The 16,266-nt window shown below is 43.8% G+C and overlaps 2 protein-coding genes across 2 annotated transcripts in view; one reads left to right on the top strand and one right to left on the bottom strand.

The window, feature by feature from the left end:
* The window catches only part of CTNNA3 (catenin alpha 3), a 1,660,471-nt gene that overhangs the window by 1,600,508 nt on the left and 43,697 nt on the right, over positions 1–16,266 (bottom strand). The window contains exon 2 of the mRNA XM_081238023.1: positions 13,553–13,657. Within this exon, the coding sequence (XP_081094149.1) occupies positions 13,553–13,651 (99 nt within the window). The 5' untranslated portion in view covers positions 13,652–13,657. The remainder of the gene's footprint in view (positions 1–13,552; positions 13,658–16,266) is intronic.
* LOC308619389 (dnaJ homolog subfamily C member 5-like) lies at positions 3,606–5,476 on the top strand. Its single transcript, XM_081238080.1, is given in 3 exon segments — positions 3,606–3,861; positions 3,865–4,231; positions 4,305–5,476. Coding segments are annotated over 3 exon segments (594 nt in total). The 5' UTR covers positions 3,606–3,738; the 3' UTR covers positions 4,409–5,476.

Raw genomic sequence — 16,266 nt, 5'->3', positions numbered from 1 at the left:
CATGTCCATTTCTAGTCTTAAAATGGGTATCATTGCCAGTTACCTTCCACATATCAATAAGATGCAACCGGCCAAAATGGAAAAACATGGTGGACAGTCTGCTTTGGGGGCATTGGTGAGTCAAACCTCAGAGACTCCAAAAATTGGAGATGAGGAGAAGAGCAGCAGAGAAGCTGTGAAGGAAAATCTCTATTCTAGCATAAGTAAGTGAGGGCAATTATAAGAACCCTGGCTTGCTGCTACTAACAGAACTTCTTCTGAACTTTCAGCCACTGAGGAGATTGGAGGCCAGGGAATCAGATGACATAAGGAAGACAAGCATCGGGCCTACATGGCCCATGCTCAAGGGAACTGGAAACTGTGAGGCCCCACAGAGGCTAGAATATTATTCTGAGACTAGTTTGTGGTGTGGAGATTGGAAAGATCCAATTAAAACCATGGTAACTAGGTAATCTTACTGTCCCTCAACAGCAGGAGTTTGTGGATCTAAACTTGAAAACTGCTCCGATAGAAATTTCCTCCATGTCTCTGTTTCTTTCTGTGTCTTTCAGCTTTGCACATGATATAACTGTTTAACGGTAGGTAACTGCATAACTCTCCCCAAAGTCAATTCCCCAAAGAGAGGATGGCAATTGGACCAATTCACCATCATCCCCCAGAGGCAGAGCTCTCATGACAGATTGCCTCACAGGCTTCTTGTCAACCTATAATTGTCAGTAAGACAGTTGCCCATCCTGATAAAGTCAGCTGTGATCAGGGTAGAAAGGTGACTAGTCATTAGATGCAGAGTTAACAAACAAGGAACCCTTAAAAAGGAGACAATGGAAAGATAATAGTTTTTAGGGTTGTTCACAAATATTCCCACTCTCCTGGGCACAGGGCAAGATCACACATCTAGCATCCCCATTGACCACATAACTTTCTCGGACAAAAGCAATGTGAGTGGAACTGACATATGTCATATCCAGGTGGACATTTTAGGAGCCCTTGCAAGATTAATAATGTTCTCTTTCCCTGTTGTAACCATAGTGGAAATAAATACTGAGATGGAATCTACATTAGCCTGGGTCCCTGAGTGCCTGTATTAAAGCAGAGACCCCCAGCCAACTCACATTAAAAATGTAGGGGCTTCCCTGGTGGCACAGTGGTTGAGAGTCTGCCTGCCAATGCAGGGGGCACTGGTTTGTGCCCTGGTCCAGGAAGATCCCACATGTCACGGAGAGGCTGGGCCCGTGAGCCATGGCCACTGAGCCTGCACGTCCAGAGCCTGTGCTCCGCAACGGGAGAGGTCACAACAGTAAGAGGCCCGCATACCGCCAAAAAAAAAAAATGTAGTTTGACAATCCCACTATTGGGCATATACCCTGAAAAAACCATAATTCAAAAAGAGACAAGTACCACAACGTTCACTGCAGCTCTATTTACAATAGCCAGGACATGGAAGCAACCTAAGTGTCCATCAACAGATGAATGGATAAAGAAGATGTGGCACATATATACAATGGAATATTAGCCATAAAAAGAAATGAAACTGAATTATTTGTAGTGAGGTGGATGGACCTAGAGTCTTTCATACAGAGTGAAGTAAGTCAGAAAGAGAAAAACAAATACTGTTTGCTAACACATATATATGGAATCTAAAAAAAAAAATGGTTTTGACAAACCTAGAGGCAGGACAGGAATAAAGATGAAGACGTAGAGAATGGACTTGAGGACACGGGGAGGGGGAAGGGTAAGCTGGGAGGAACTGAGAAAGTAGCATTGACATAAATACACTACCAAATGTAAAATAGATAGCTAGTGGGAAGCAGTTGCATCGCACAGGGAGATCAGCTCAGTGCTTTGTGACCACGTAGAGCGGTGGGATAGGGAGGGTGGGAGGGAGATGCAAGAGGGAGGGGATATGGGGATATATATATATACATATAGCTGATGTAATTTGTTATACATCAGAAACTAACACACCATTGTAAAGCAATTATACTCCAATAAAGATGCTAAAAAATAAAATAAAATAAAGGGGAGGCATCCCTTAAGAAATGGGGGGGAAAATGTAGCTTGAGCAGGAAACGAACTTTTGTTAAGCCTCAGAGATTTGGGAGTTGTCTTATCACAGCATAGCTTAGCTTATGCTGACTGATAAAAAGTTGAGCAGATATTCTTCAACTTGACCCAATGAGTATTATAGAGTATATAAAAACCATTCCTAAGGGACTCCCAGAAATAGATGTGAAACACTATCGAAGTGGAAACCTTGAAAAGGCTAAGAGGTCCTATAAGAGTTAGGGGTGGGAGCCAGAGGAATAATGTTTATTACTATTGATCTAACTCTATATTCACCACTTGAAAACATGGGATATATTTACATCAGAAAATATATTTGAACCTTTGCCCCCAAAAAGATCTTCTATCTCATAGGAGATAACATTATAAGGCGCTTGTTACTGTTCTTATTTTAAAGTATTTTAAATTAATTCTTCTAGCTCACATTTGACATGAATCTGACACATAGCAAATTATATTTTGTGGCAAATAAGATTATAGACAGTTCTATTATGTAATGACTGTAGCATGATTTAGCAGTTTATATCTCCTTCAGAGAGTATACAACATAGAGATGTAAATTCTTTTCATTGCAATTCTGCATAAACAGACTTTCTGCACTGCATTGCCAAACTTGGACCTTGAAAGTGATAAAGTACAGATGCCTACAGTTGCAATCATAAAAATGTAATTGCTGAGAAAAAAATTATTTCTGATCCATTGGAGGAATTTATTACAGAAGGATGCAACTGTGTAAGTTATCACACACAGAAAATGAAAGTGAATGACTGAAATATATCCCAGGCTGAACATCCCTGCAAAATGACCTAGTGATTTACCTGTCCCCAAGAGAAAAAAAAAAATAGATTAAAGATAAATCAAGTTTGGTGGGGAAGACTCTGGTAACTATAAAAAGAGCAGAATAAAGATTTATGAATAAATGAATTTAGAAGTCAGAGTGACATAATAGTATCTATGACCAATTACTCCAGAAATTAAAACATAATTTTGACTTTGAGTTATATATAGAGATGGTAAGTAATTTCTGTGGAACCTTGAAAGCAAAGGAATATAACATGAAGATAAATAATGATGAAAGGTGAAAAATTTTTAATGGGGTTACTAAACTGATAATATTATCTGGTGGCATTATGAACTTAAAGATCATTAACTTCTTTTGGAATGTTTTCCACTATAATCGAAGACTATATTACACGCTTGAAATAAACCATGTAACTACTTCAAATTAAACACTCTCTGAAAAAAAGGAATATGATGAGATATTTAGTATGATATTTAGTATGATGCTATTCTAGGAAAAAAACCTGTAATATAATTTAATGGAATTTTTTACTTGTATTAATAGGTAATACATGATCAAAGTGACAGATACAAGAAGGTTATGCAACAAATCCAAAAAGGTTAGTTATTTTAAATTAATAACTTTGAAAAGTAGTGTTTTTTATGAGGAGAAACCCATTATAAAAATCAAGAGTGTATGCAGGCCCCCGTCGCCTCTGCCGGTGCTGCTCCCGCGCCCTCTGCCGCTGCCCCAACCGCCGTCTCCGCTGCCGCCGCCGCCGGGTTCCGAGGCGCAGCCCCGGCTGAGGAGCGCGTCGGCCGGCTGCCCAGCAGCGCCGCGCAGGGAGGAGCGGAGCCGGCGGGCGGGTGGGCAGGCGGACAGACTAGCCTGCCATGGCAGACCAGAGACAGCGCTCACTCTCTACCTCTGGGGAGTCCCTGTACCACGTTCTGGGGCTGGACAAGAACGCAACCTCGGATGACATTAAGAAGTCCTACCAGAAGCTGGCCTTGAAATAGCACCCTGACAAGAACCCAGATAACCCAGAGGCCGCAGACAAGTTTAAGGAGATCAACAACGCCCACGCCATCGTGACGGACTCCACGAAAAGAAACATCTACGACAAGTACGGCTCGCTGGGGCTCTACGTGGCTGAGCAGTTTGGGGAGGAGAACGTGAACACCTACTTCGTGCTCTCCAGCTGGTGGGCCAAGGCCCTGTTTGTGTTCTGCGGGCTCCTCACCTGCTGCTACTGCTGCTGCTGCCTCTGCTGCTGCTTCAACTGCTGCTGCGGGAAGTGCAAGCCCAAGGCGCCTGAGGGCGAGGAGACCAAGTTCTACGTGTCCCCCGAGGACCTGGAAGCGCAGCTGCAGTCCGACGAGAGGGGAGGGCACTGACACTGTGCGGGAGTGTTTGTGGTGGCGGCGGGACGGTTGAGGTGTGAACGTGGACGCCGGAGAGGCTGCAGACACGCCAATCGTCGTCCAGCCGGCGTCCGCCACGGAGACCACCCAGCTCACAGCCGATTCCCACCCCAGCTATCACACCGATGGGTTCAACTAAATTCAGGAGAAGCTGTGATTCGAGGGTCAGTCAGCACCCAGCCACTCGACCTTAGAATCATGGACTGTAGTCCCAGAGGTGGGGCGGGAGCCGCCCTGGCCCCGGGAGGGCAGCGCCAGCCCGCCTCTGTGCCCGCCCACCCGCCGATCCCTGACACACGAAGTGCGTAGCATGCAGTGTTTAAAGCAGTTTAGCCACGGTCTTCTTCTTCTGTTGTTTCCTTTTTTAATAGCATGTGCGGGGTTACGTTCCATGTCTGTCTGTGTTGTGAGCGTGTTGCGGCCAGGCCGCATTCCCCGGATGTGGGGCCGCCTCAGGGCTCTCGGGCAGGTGGACGCAGCGGTTGGACGGCCCGTGTGGTCCCTCGCGGTCAGGCAGGCTCGGGCGGGACGGCACTCCGTTCCCCGTGCCCATAGGGGCCTGAGGCAGGTGCTGCCTGGCTGGAGCCGTGGGGTCTGCTCCCTGCCCCGTGCCTGCCAACCATGTGGCCACAGGCAGGGCCTCTGGACTCACCTGCCAGGAAGGAGCTGGGCCCACTCTCCCAGCTCCGGGGCGTTTCTGTGGCATTCGTACCAAGGACAGTCTGTGCGGGACCCGTTCACCCCGTCTGCTTAGCCTGTGGCAGTTGTTTCCCACGTCTGATCTGAGGCCCCTGTGCTTCGAGTATGCTCCCTCCCAGGCGGGGGACGTTCCCACACGTCCCCAGGCCACGAGCTGGATGGAAGGGACCCCTCCCGCAGCCCCCATTCTCCCCTTCCCTGCATCGTCCTCCACATTCCTTCAGGCCCACCTGGCCTCTTGGTAATGCTTTTTGAACCTCTAAGAACCACAGATGGCAGCAGCGGCCCAATCAGTGGTGGTCAGAGGGGCTGAGAGGCCAGGCTGCCGGTAGCGAGTGGGCTGCACAGCCTTCCCCTCTGTGCCTCCCAGAGCTCTCACCCACCCGCTCTCCTCCGACTGCTCCCTTTGGCCGTCGTTGATGGTTTGGGCAGAGCTGGAGACGTCGGGTTCACAGAGGAAGGACCAGCTGGACCAAAGGCACACTCTGGACAGATGGTTGGGTCCCCAAGTGGCCCTGGTGCCCTCGGGCTCATTAGCCTGCAGCCAGACCACGGAAGCCCCTCTCACCTCTGTCTGTGCACCGTCTGTGGGCTGTTGGGAGCCAGTCTGTCTTGTCTGCGTCCAGACCTGTGGGTGGCCCCTGCTCTGAGGACTTGGAGATGTGGCTGTGCTGGCCCCGTGCCAGACCAGCACCTGCCCCGGGACCTGCGTGGACCAAGTGGGTCTGGTTTCCCCTCATGCACCTCGCGACTGCTGGGCTCCTCCAGAGTGTCCAGTAGGGAAGGCCGTGGGCAGGGGGCTGCACGCAAGGAGGCCAGACGCACCAGGACACCTTCCCAAGCCACTGATTTCCACCACCCCAGCCCACCGCCGCCCAGGCCCCGGCTTGCCGCTGCCCTCACAGTGCCGTGTAGGGTGAGCGGCTGGCTCTACAGGCACCAGGCCCGTGGGCACCTGTGGGTTCCGTTTTGTTTGGGGTTTTGCCCTTGAAGATGTTCAGGAAGAGGGGAGGTGTGCGCTGGTGTCAGGTGAGGAGCCGCCTGCTGAGACCCGGCCTCTCAGGAGGACAGGAAATGCGCTGTTGGACCCCGTGGAGCAGGGAGGAGGCCAGACGCCAGGACAGTCTTAGGTGCCAGTTCCAGGCCAGCAAGAAGTCAGCCTGAGAGGAGGCCCCAGTCGGCCTTCCTGACGTTTCTGGAAATAACTTAGGAAATGAGTCGTTTTTCCCTAGAGTGGCCAAGCACGAAGTTCAGAGGTTGGACTTCAGGCAGGCAGCCGCCCCTCCACAGCGACTGTGTCATTGCTCCGTGGGCAGAAAACTCCGAGGCCCATCACACAGGTTGGGGCGAATCCCTGCTGAGTGTCTTTTGGTTCCCGAACCTTACTGACCCTCTGCTAGAAACGTGACGCTCCCCTGGAGGCCAGAGGGGCAGGTCCGGAAGTTTGTTGAACCCGGTCTCCTGTAGGATTTGTAAAAACTAAATAAGTCGTGACGGTGATGACAACAATCCTCAAGGCGATGCTGATGACTCTGCGAGGGCCGGGTACCCCAGGGGCCGGGCGCGGGGTCTGGACCACGCCCCCCTCACCTGACCCTGACCCTGACCCTGACCCCGAAGCATGTCCACTTCGTTGATTTGGAGGCAGAAGCCCTTTCAAAGTCTTCCCTGTCTGTGCTTTCAGGCCCTCCCGCTGACTGAAGACCTAGGTCCCTGGTTGCATTTCACTTTTCCTTGTGTGGCCCATCTGCTTCCCTGGTGAGCAGGGTGTTGTGTCTGGAGGGCCCCCTGTTCATGTGCTCGGAGGGGACAACCCTCTGCCTGCTGTGGTGGGAACAGGAGCACCTCGGCCCTCGCTCCAGGGCCGCCGAGGCCAGTGCTGGGTGCCCTGAGGCTCTGGCAGCACTGCCCGCCTGTGGCCTGCAGGGAGCGTGGGAGAGGATGCAGGGTGCAGATGGGAGCTGCCAGCGCGTAGATTTCTGTTTTCGCTTGGTGATGTGGTCTCTTGTCTTTTCTGGGCGTTTTTCTGTTTTCAAACTGCTGTAGACGTTACCGCTCGTGCATGAGCTTTCCTACTTCTCTGACGAGTTGAGCAGCCAGCACCGCCGGCGCCCCTTAGGCGTGCTGTGTCCACAGGGCTCCTACTCAGGGAGGGGCCCTGCCGGGACCATCTGGCGTATTCTATCCTCGGGCGGTCTGTTCCAGGGGAGCTTGTGCAGTGTCCACTGGGGAGACGGGCAGCCTCCGTGGCACCTGGTGTGAGACCACCTGTGAGGGGGGCGGGCACCGGCTCGTGGGCTCTCCCTGGAGGGGCCAGGCTCTGCCGGGGCAAAGCCCAGGGGCCCCGTCCGTTCTTCCCTGGCTCTCAGCACACCCCGCCAGGGGGACAGCGCGGGGGTGGTGGTGGTGGTGAGGGGCGTGAAAAAGTGACTGATCTCATTCCTTTCCCAGCGTTCTGAGCTGTGAGCCCATGTAACACAGGACTCACCTGTTCTGCTATTTTGGTTGTGACTCCTTCTCCTGTGGAATTGGCAAAAGCTACATTTTTACTGTCCTTTCAAGCACGGTTGGCGTCGTCTCTGCTGTAGGTGTGGGCAGTGTGTGTACATATGTGTATATGTATATATCACCCAGCGGCGTGAGTGCCGCCATCCGGGGCAAAGCGACAGTACAGTAAAAGCGGCTCCAAAACAGCCTCTGGTTTCTTGACGAGTCGGGGCAGGAGCAGGGGGTCTGGGCGAGCTCCTTTGCCAGGTGCACAGAAGGAAACACCGGCCCTGTTGTGTCCCTGGAATCAGTGTGGACGGCAGGCCGGGAGCCCGAGTGCTGCCAGTGTCGGCTCCTCCAGGGTAGGGTGCAGGGCTGCCAAGGTCACACCCATACCTGGGGGCTCACCTGACCCAGAGGTGAGCGGCTGGAAACCCCTCCCTCCCCTGAAACATTAAAACCAATTTTCTAAGCATCAGATACAATCAGTGATAAAGCCACATTCAAAGGGGTCTCTGTTCTGACCCCAGATCCACCCTGGAGGGTCCCCGGGGGACGAAGAGGCTGGGCCTGGCGTCCTGTGGACAGCAGGTTTTGGTGATTTTGTCTCCCTGGAAATAAGGGTGTTTCAGGGTGGACGAGGGGCGCAGTTGACACTGAAACATGTATGCGTCATGGTTAGAAGCTAAATGCAGGCGCGTGGACCGCGATCGTCCGTGTGCTGCTGTGTCCTGCTGCTGGGACCGACCTCTGCCCTGAGCCCACGCACACACCTGGGGCTGGGCGGGAGGGTCATGGTGGTTTCCCATGGTGATGGTCTCTTATGTCTGAATGTTGACCTATAATAAAGATAACTTGTAAAAAATAAATGTTTTCACTGCAAAAAAAAAAGAGTGTATGCAAATAATTTTGAGGTACAAAAAGTCTCCTTTATGAAATAGTTCTTGAACATAGTAAATATCCTATAAATTATTAACATTTTTAATTTCATTTTACTTGAGTATTACTAAGATCTAGAAACTTTTCTTCTGAGATATTGGTGAAGTACTATACCAAACTTCCTTGAAGATAAAATTAGCAATTACACTTTCATGTAACTGAGAACTATCTGGCATACAATAAGTACTAATTTCCCTTCCCTTGACTCATTTACTTGCATATCATGAAAAGTCTGAATCCAGGCATCACATTAAAAGCCCTCAAAAATTAGCATAATCACACTTTTCAAAAGAGTTAAATTTCTTCTAATCAAGGTTATCTTCACCCTTCAGGTATTTTCACCCTCTAATTTTCTAGGTGGATTCAATAAATGTTTATAGATTAAATAGTTTTTAAACATGCCAGAAAAATACACATATATTGTGAACAGCATACTCTTTAATGTGAACTTACCGAGAACACTCTCTATTGACTGCTATATCAAGGTACTTGAATAAAGCAAAACATCTATTGATTTCATTTAGAATATAAAAAGTAGTTTCTCCATAATGATACTTTCTCTGTTCCTAAGAAATATGTCAGCAGCCTTTGTGATTAACAAGTTTTAAGTCCAGCTCTAATGTTCCATAGTTATAGTACAAATAAGGGTTATGCAGTGGCATTAATGTACTTGCCTTTACCAACTATCTCCAAAATGAAGGTCATTTCCCCACCCCACCCCCAGTAATTGAACAGGAACAAAATCTGAAACAAATTGTGAGAACTCGTTTAATACCTTCTCCAAACTCTTCCAAAAAATTGCAGAGGAAGGAAAACTCCCAAACTCATTCTATGAGGCCACCATCACCCTGATACCAAAACCAGACAAAGATACTACAAAAAAAGAAAATTACAGACCAATATCACTGATGAATATAGGTGTAAAAATACTCAACAAAATACTAGCAAACAGAATCCAACAACACATTAAAAGGATCATACACCATGATCAGGTGGGATTTATCCCAGAGACGCAAGGATTTTTCAATATATGCAAATCAATCAATGTGATACACCATATTAACAAATTGAAGAATAAAAACCATATGATCTTCTCAATAGATGCAGAAAAAGCTTTTGACAAAATTCAACACCCATTTATGACAAAAACTCTCCAGAAAATGGGCAGAGAGGGAACCTACTTCAACATAATAAAGGCCATATATGACAAACCCACAGCAAACATCATTCTCAATGGTGAAAACAGGAACAAGACAAGGATGTCCACTCGCACCACTGTTATTCAACATAGTTTTGGAAGTCCTAGCCATGGCAATCAGAGAAGAAAAAGAAATAAAAGGAATACAAATTGGAAAAGAAGAAGTAAAACTATCACTGTTTGCAGATGACATGATACTATACATAGAGAATCCTAAAGATGCTACCAGAAAACCACTAGAGCTAATCAATGAATTTGGTAAAGTTGCAGGATACAAAATTAATGCACAGAAATATCTTGCATTCCTATAGACTGATGATGAAAAATCTGAAAGAGAAATTAAGGAAACACTGCCATTTACCACTGCAACAGAAAGAATAAAATACCTAGAAATTAACCTACCTAGGGAGACAAAACACCTGCATGCAGAAAACTATAAGACACTGATGAAAGAAATTAAAGATGATACTAACAGATGGAGAGATATACCATATTCTTGGATTGGAAGAATCAATATTGCAAAAATGACTCTACTACCCAAAGCAATCTACAGATTCAATGCAATCCCTATCAAATTACCAATGGCACTTTTTATGGAACTAGAACAAAAAAATCTTAAAATTTGTATGGAGACACAAAAGACCCCAAATAGTCAAAGCAGTCTGGAGGGAAAAAAACAACACTGGAGGAATCAGACTCCCTGACTTCAGACTATACTACAAAGCTACAGTAATCAAGAAAATATGGTACTGGCACAAAAACAGAAATATAGATCAATGGAACAAGATAGAAAGCCCAGAGATAAACCCACGCACCTATGGTCAACTAATCTATGACAAAGGAGGCAAGGATATACAAAGGAGAAAAGACAGTCTCTTAAATAAGTGGTGCTGGGAAAACTGGACAGCTACATGTAAAAGAATGAAATTAGAACACTCCCTAACACCATACACAAAAATAAACTCAAAATGGATTAGAGACCTAAATGTAAGACTGGACACTATAAAACTCTTAGAGGAAAACGTAGGCAGAACACTCTGACATAAATCACAGCAAGATCTTTTTTGATCCACCTCCTAGAATAATAGAAATAAAAACAAAAATAAGCAAATGGTACCTAATGAAACTTCAAAGCTTTTGCACAGCAAAGAAAACCATAAACAAGATGAAAAGACAACCCTCAGAATGGGAGAAAATATTTGCAAATGAATCATCAGACACTAATCTCCAAAATATATAAACAGCTCATGCAGCTCAATATTAAAAAAACAAACAGCCCAATCCAAAAATGGGCAGAAGACCTAAATAGACATTTCTTCAAAGAAGACATACAGATGGCCAAGAAGCACGTGAAAAGCTGCTCAACATCACTAATTATTAGAGAAATGCAAGTCAAAACTACAGTGAGGTATCACTTCACACCAGTTAGAATGGGCATCATCAGAAAATCTACAAACAACAAATGCTGGAGAGGGTGTGGAGAAAAGTGAACCCTCTTGCACTGTTGGTGGGAATGTAAATTGATATAGCCACTATGGAGAACGGTATGGAGGCTCCTTAAATAACTACAAATAGAATTACCATATGATCCAGCAATCCCACTACTGGGCATATACCCTGAGAAAACCATAATTCAAAAAGAGTCATGTACTGCAATGTTCATTGCAGCACTATTTACAATAGCCAGAACATGGAAGCAAACTAAATGCCCATCGACAGACGAATGGATAAAGCAGATGTGGTACATATATACAATGGAATATTACTCAGCCATAAAAAGGAACAAAATTGGGTCATTTGTAGAGACGTGGATGCATCTAGAGACTGTCATACAGAGTGAAGTAAGTCAGAAAGACAAAAACAAATACCGTATATTGACGCATATATGTGGAACCTAGAAAATGGTACAGATGCACCGGTTTGCAGAGCAGAAATTGAGACACGGACGTAGAGAAAAAACACATGGACACCAAGGGGGGATAGCGGCAAGGGGTGGGGGCTTGTGGTGTGATGAATTGGGAGATTGGGATTGACATGTATACATGGATGTGTATAAAATGGATGAGTAATAAGAAAAAAATTTAATTAAAACAAACAAACATGGGCCTCCCTGGTGGCGCAGTGGTTGAGAGTCCGCCTGCCGATGCAGGGGACACGGGTTCGTGCCCCGGTCTGGGAGGATCCCACGTGCCGCGGAGTGGCTGGGCCCGTGAGCCATGGCCGCTGAGCCTGCGCGTCCGGAGCCTGTGCTCCGCAATGGGAGAGGCCACAACAGTGAGAGGCCCGTGTACCGCAAAACAAACAAACAAACAAACAAACAAACAAAAAAACCTGCTCCAAAAGACTTGGTAATATATATGAAAAAGCATAAGAATTCTCTTATGTTGGCCACTTACTTTTACATTTAGTAACTATTTCTAAGGAAACAATTTGAACGGATGACAAAAATTTATGTACAAAGATGTTCAGAAGAGCATTATTTATAATGGTAAAAAACAGAAACAACCTAAATGTCCAAAAACGAGAGGCTACTTTAAAAAACTATGGTGCAGCCATATAAAGGATAATTAAACAGCAGTTTTGTTAAATCATGCTTACAAGGAATGAAGAAATTATTAAAATATCATTTTAAATAGAAGAATAAGATAAAAGCTATATATATGGTACCATCACCATCTTGTATATATATATATGCTTTATATATTTAAGATATATCTACATTCTTTAATATTATAAAGTACTAAGAAGATAACAAAAATCACCCATAACTTTACTGTACTGGAAGTACATGCATCACAATATTAATGTTTACCTCTTACTGTTAAAATTGTATTTTTTATTTTCTGGTTTTTCGTTGGGTTTTTGTTTTGTTTTGTTTTTCTTTTCCAATTTTTTTAGTGAACTCTATTAGAAAAACAATGAACATGTTTGTTTGTTTCTTTTTAACATAAGACCATTCTGTGGGTGGCTAAGATAGGGACTTCAGTGGAGTCTCAGAATCATCTAATATCAATTTCATACCAGATATTAGTGCCTTTTAGATGCCAAAGTTCATGACTAAGCTATCATCAGTGAGGCACTTGTTTTGAATTGTCTTTCCAGTAGGAGATATTGACTGTGCTAAGTAAAAAAGTGTACAAAGCCTATTCTCAGAGCTACTCCCCTCCCCACCATCCACTTCACAAAGAAGACAAGCAGATTTTTTAATTATCAGAGGTAAGGTCACTGTTGATTCTCCCTTAAGAAACCCTTGAGTACTTCAAGGTCTTAGAAAAAGGGACACTTTGTCTTAGGATGTATGATGTAAGGTAGGCCTAAAGGGGGGTTTCCTCGCAAATTTTGGGTTAAAAACAAGAAATTTAAATCTATACTATAGTATAAGTTTCTTCAAGCTCTGCTTTAAGAAAAGCCAATGAATAAAATCTGGGCTTACATAATAAATAAGTCAGAGAATCATTATGCATATTATCAAGGAATTATTTACTTTATGAAAGACTTTATCACAGAATGCCTTGAATATCTGCTTTTCTCATACATTTTGTTATTTAAAAAATAATTTCCTATTTGACAAATGAGCCACCAGGTGCTTTGGAGCAAGTCTCTGAAATTCTCTAGGCTGTTTCTTCATCTATGTAACAAGGATGGTTTTAACCATGCTGCCTGCTTCACTCAGTTTTCATGATTATCAAACAAGATAATTTACATAAAGCTACTTTGAAAATTGCATACGTGTATTATTACTTCTGTTGCTTTTAAAAGAGAATCTGGGAAAGAACTTTCAGAATTTTACTATTACTAAATACATACTTTTGTACACTTTAAAAACATTTTGAAGGACAATTTTAGATAACATATTCATTCTACAAAAATCAAATCTTTCCTTAGTTCATTATCTATTTTTCCTATGTTTTTTAGTTCTTTTACAGTTACTACACGTTGTAATTTCCATGGTATTAATACCTGGATTATAAGAGGCTCCAGCAGCTTCTGTACAGTGAATGTCTGGACCTGCAGATCCTGAGGATTGACATTCAGTGTGATTGGCGTTTCAGCTGACATGACTGCCTGTGCACAAAAACAAAAAGACAGTTATTAATAAAGAAAAATAATTTCTAAAGGAAGGCACTAATGAAAATCATAGTGTACGTGAGATTAGTATTCAAGCAACTCCTCCTGCTATCAGTTGTAGCCCTCAAAGGACGAGGATGCCAAGTCCACCAACAGAGAAAAAAGATATTCCCCAACTGTCCTCTGAGGTCATGCTTCTGGGCTTAGGTCCTCTGGCAAATTAATCTACACTAGTTTGTTCATGACTGAAATAATAACCAGTCAAGGTGACTTTGCATTTGATCAGGAGTCTTAAGTGAAAAAGAATGGCTGAGTTGGTGAGACATATCTTACAGCAAGCAAGTGCTTTGACTTCCATGAAATCATAGCACTAGGACAGCCGGAGCCCATATTTTGCCTATTGTTAATGACAACTCAGATGAGGAATCAGGTAGGAATTTGGAAGACAGGTGCTATGTCTCTACAGGTGCTACGTCTCTATTTGTCTGGGGAACTGTTTGAGGGTTTTGATCTGGAGAAGAAAGTTCGGGGCAATTTATTTTCCTGTACAGAAAAAAAAACTAATATAAATTGGCATAGTTATTATAAAATGACCAATCTGAGAAGGCATTGATATTTGAGCAAGACAAAATAAGAAAAAAATTGCAAGCCATTCTGTAAGACATGAACATTAATCTTAAAAGTCGATGCAGTGAGATTTTTGCATAAGAATACATACATATATCAAATGACCATATGTGGAATTTCATAACATATCCAAAGTAACACATCCGCTGTGAAGACTATTACCCAGATCACTAAGCCCACAGATTTGTATTAACTTGTTCACAGTCAATAATCACCGAGCAAGTATTTACTGAAGGTTCACGGAGATAAACAGTAAGAAACACATCTATCCTATATATAACTTAGTCTATTAAAAATAAACTTAGAGTCTACAGGAATGTGTGTTACTATCAATGCACAAATCTTTCCATTTAACTGTTACCTATTTTCTTTCAAAGTTTCCTATATTTGCAGGCTAAGAGAACATAAGAATCTGCCCCTAGAAAATATCTTGATATTCCCTATGATACTCATGGAAACTAAAACAAAAAAAGAATTAGAATGTATGACTTTTACTTTAGTTTCTCTATTTATTATTTTAGATATAAGGGCAGATAATTGTTTTGTTTTTAGTTGACTAGTTGATTCTATGAATGGACTATGGATGGATAGATGAATGAATGAATGAATGAATGAATGAGGACATATTTTCATGGTGTCTCTTTTATCCAGAATCAGTCCTTTTAAGACTCCTCTCACTCTCAGTGATTCTAGGAAAGAAGATTGTTCTTTTTCCTATACCTATGCCTCCAACCCCTAAGGGAAATCAGAATCTCAGGGTAGGGCCCATGTTCCCTCCCAACTTCTTCCCCTGAGAGTCTACCCCCATTCTCCTCCTACCCTTTCTCAACTCCCACTGGTCTAGTTCTATAAAATCATCATATCTTTGCTCTTCAACCTCTCCCACTCACTGGACGCTTCCCCTGGATCCATAAATGTGTTACTGTATATAACCAAAGATAATCATGATGTCTTTGTGTACATGTAACTGAAAAGATCAGTGCTTCACCAAGACCTTTCCACACCATATATCTGATACATGTGCAGAGAGAGATGCACAAACAAAAACACCCTATAACAAAAAATCTTCCATATTGGCTCTTATCTTGATGTAATCTAATTCTTAGATTAGTAATAACAATTTTTTTAAATAGAGGCAAATACTGTAGAACCTAGAAGGCTTACTGCTCTCCAAATATTGGGCTGGCCAAAAGCTTTGTTCGGTTTTTTCCATAAGATGGCTCTAGTAGCACTTAGTTGTCTTTAACTTCATTCAAAACAATTTTGTTAGATTGTATGTGACAGCCGTCATCAGCGTGCATTTAAAAAAAGACATCAAAATTGGTGAATTTTTGTGTAGCCATTTTCATATTGAAGATGGAAGAAAAAAGGCAACATTTTCAGCATGTTATGCTTTATTATTTCAAGAAAGGTAAAAAAAACAACCGAAATGCAAAAAAAAAAAGATTTGTGCAGTGTATGGAGAAGGTGCTGTGAATGATCAAACATGTCAAAAGTGGTTTGTGAGGTTTCGTGCTGGAGATTTCTTGCTGTACGATGCTCCATGGCCGGGCAGACCAGTTGAAGTTGACAGTGATCAAACAGAGACATTAACTGAGAACAATCAATGTTATACCATGTGGGAGATAGCCGACATACTCAAAATATCCAAAACAAGCAGTGAAAATCATTTGCACCAGCTTGGTTACGTTCATTGCTTTGATGTTTGGGTTCCACATAAGTTAAGTGAAAAAAACATTCTTGACCATTTTTCCTCGTGCAATTCTCTACTTAAACGTAATGAAAATGTTCCATTTTTGAAACAAATTGTGACCAGTAATGAAAAAGTGGGTACTGTACAATAATGTGGAATGGAAGAGATTGTGGGGCAAGAGAAATGAACCACCACCAACCACACCAAAGGCTTGTCTTCATCCAAAGAAGGTGATGTTTTGTATATGGTGGGATTGGAAGGCAGTCTTCTATTATGAGCTCCTTCT

This window comes from Mesoplodon bidens (genome assembly GCF_964165515.1).
Source record: "Mesoplodon bidens genome assembly, chromosome: 1".
Classification (NCBI taxonomy): Eukaryota; Metazoa; Chordata; class Mammalia; order Artiodactyla; family Ziphiidae; genus Mesoplodon; species Mesoplodon bidens.
This window is presented reverse-complemented; position numbering and strand designations above follow the sequence as displayed.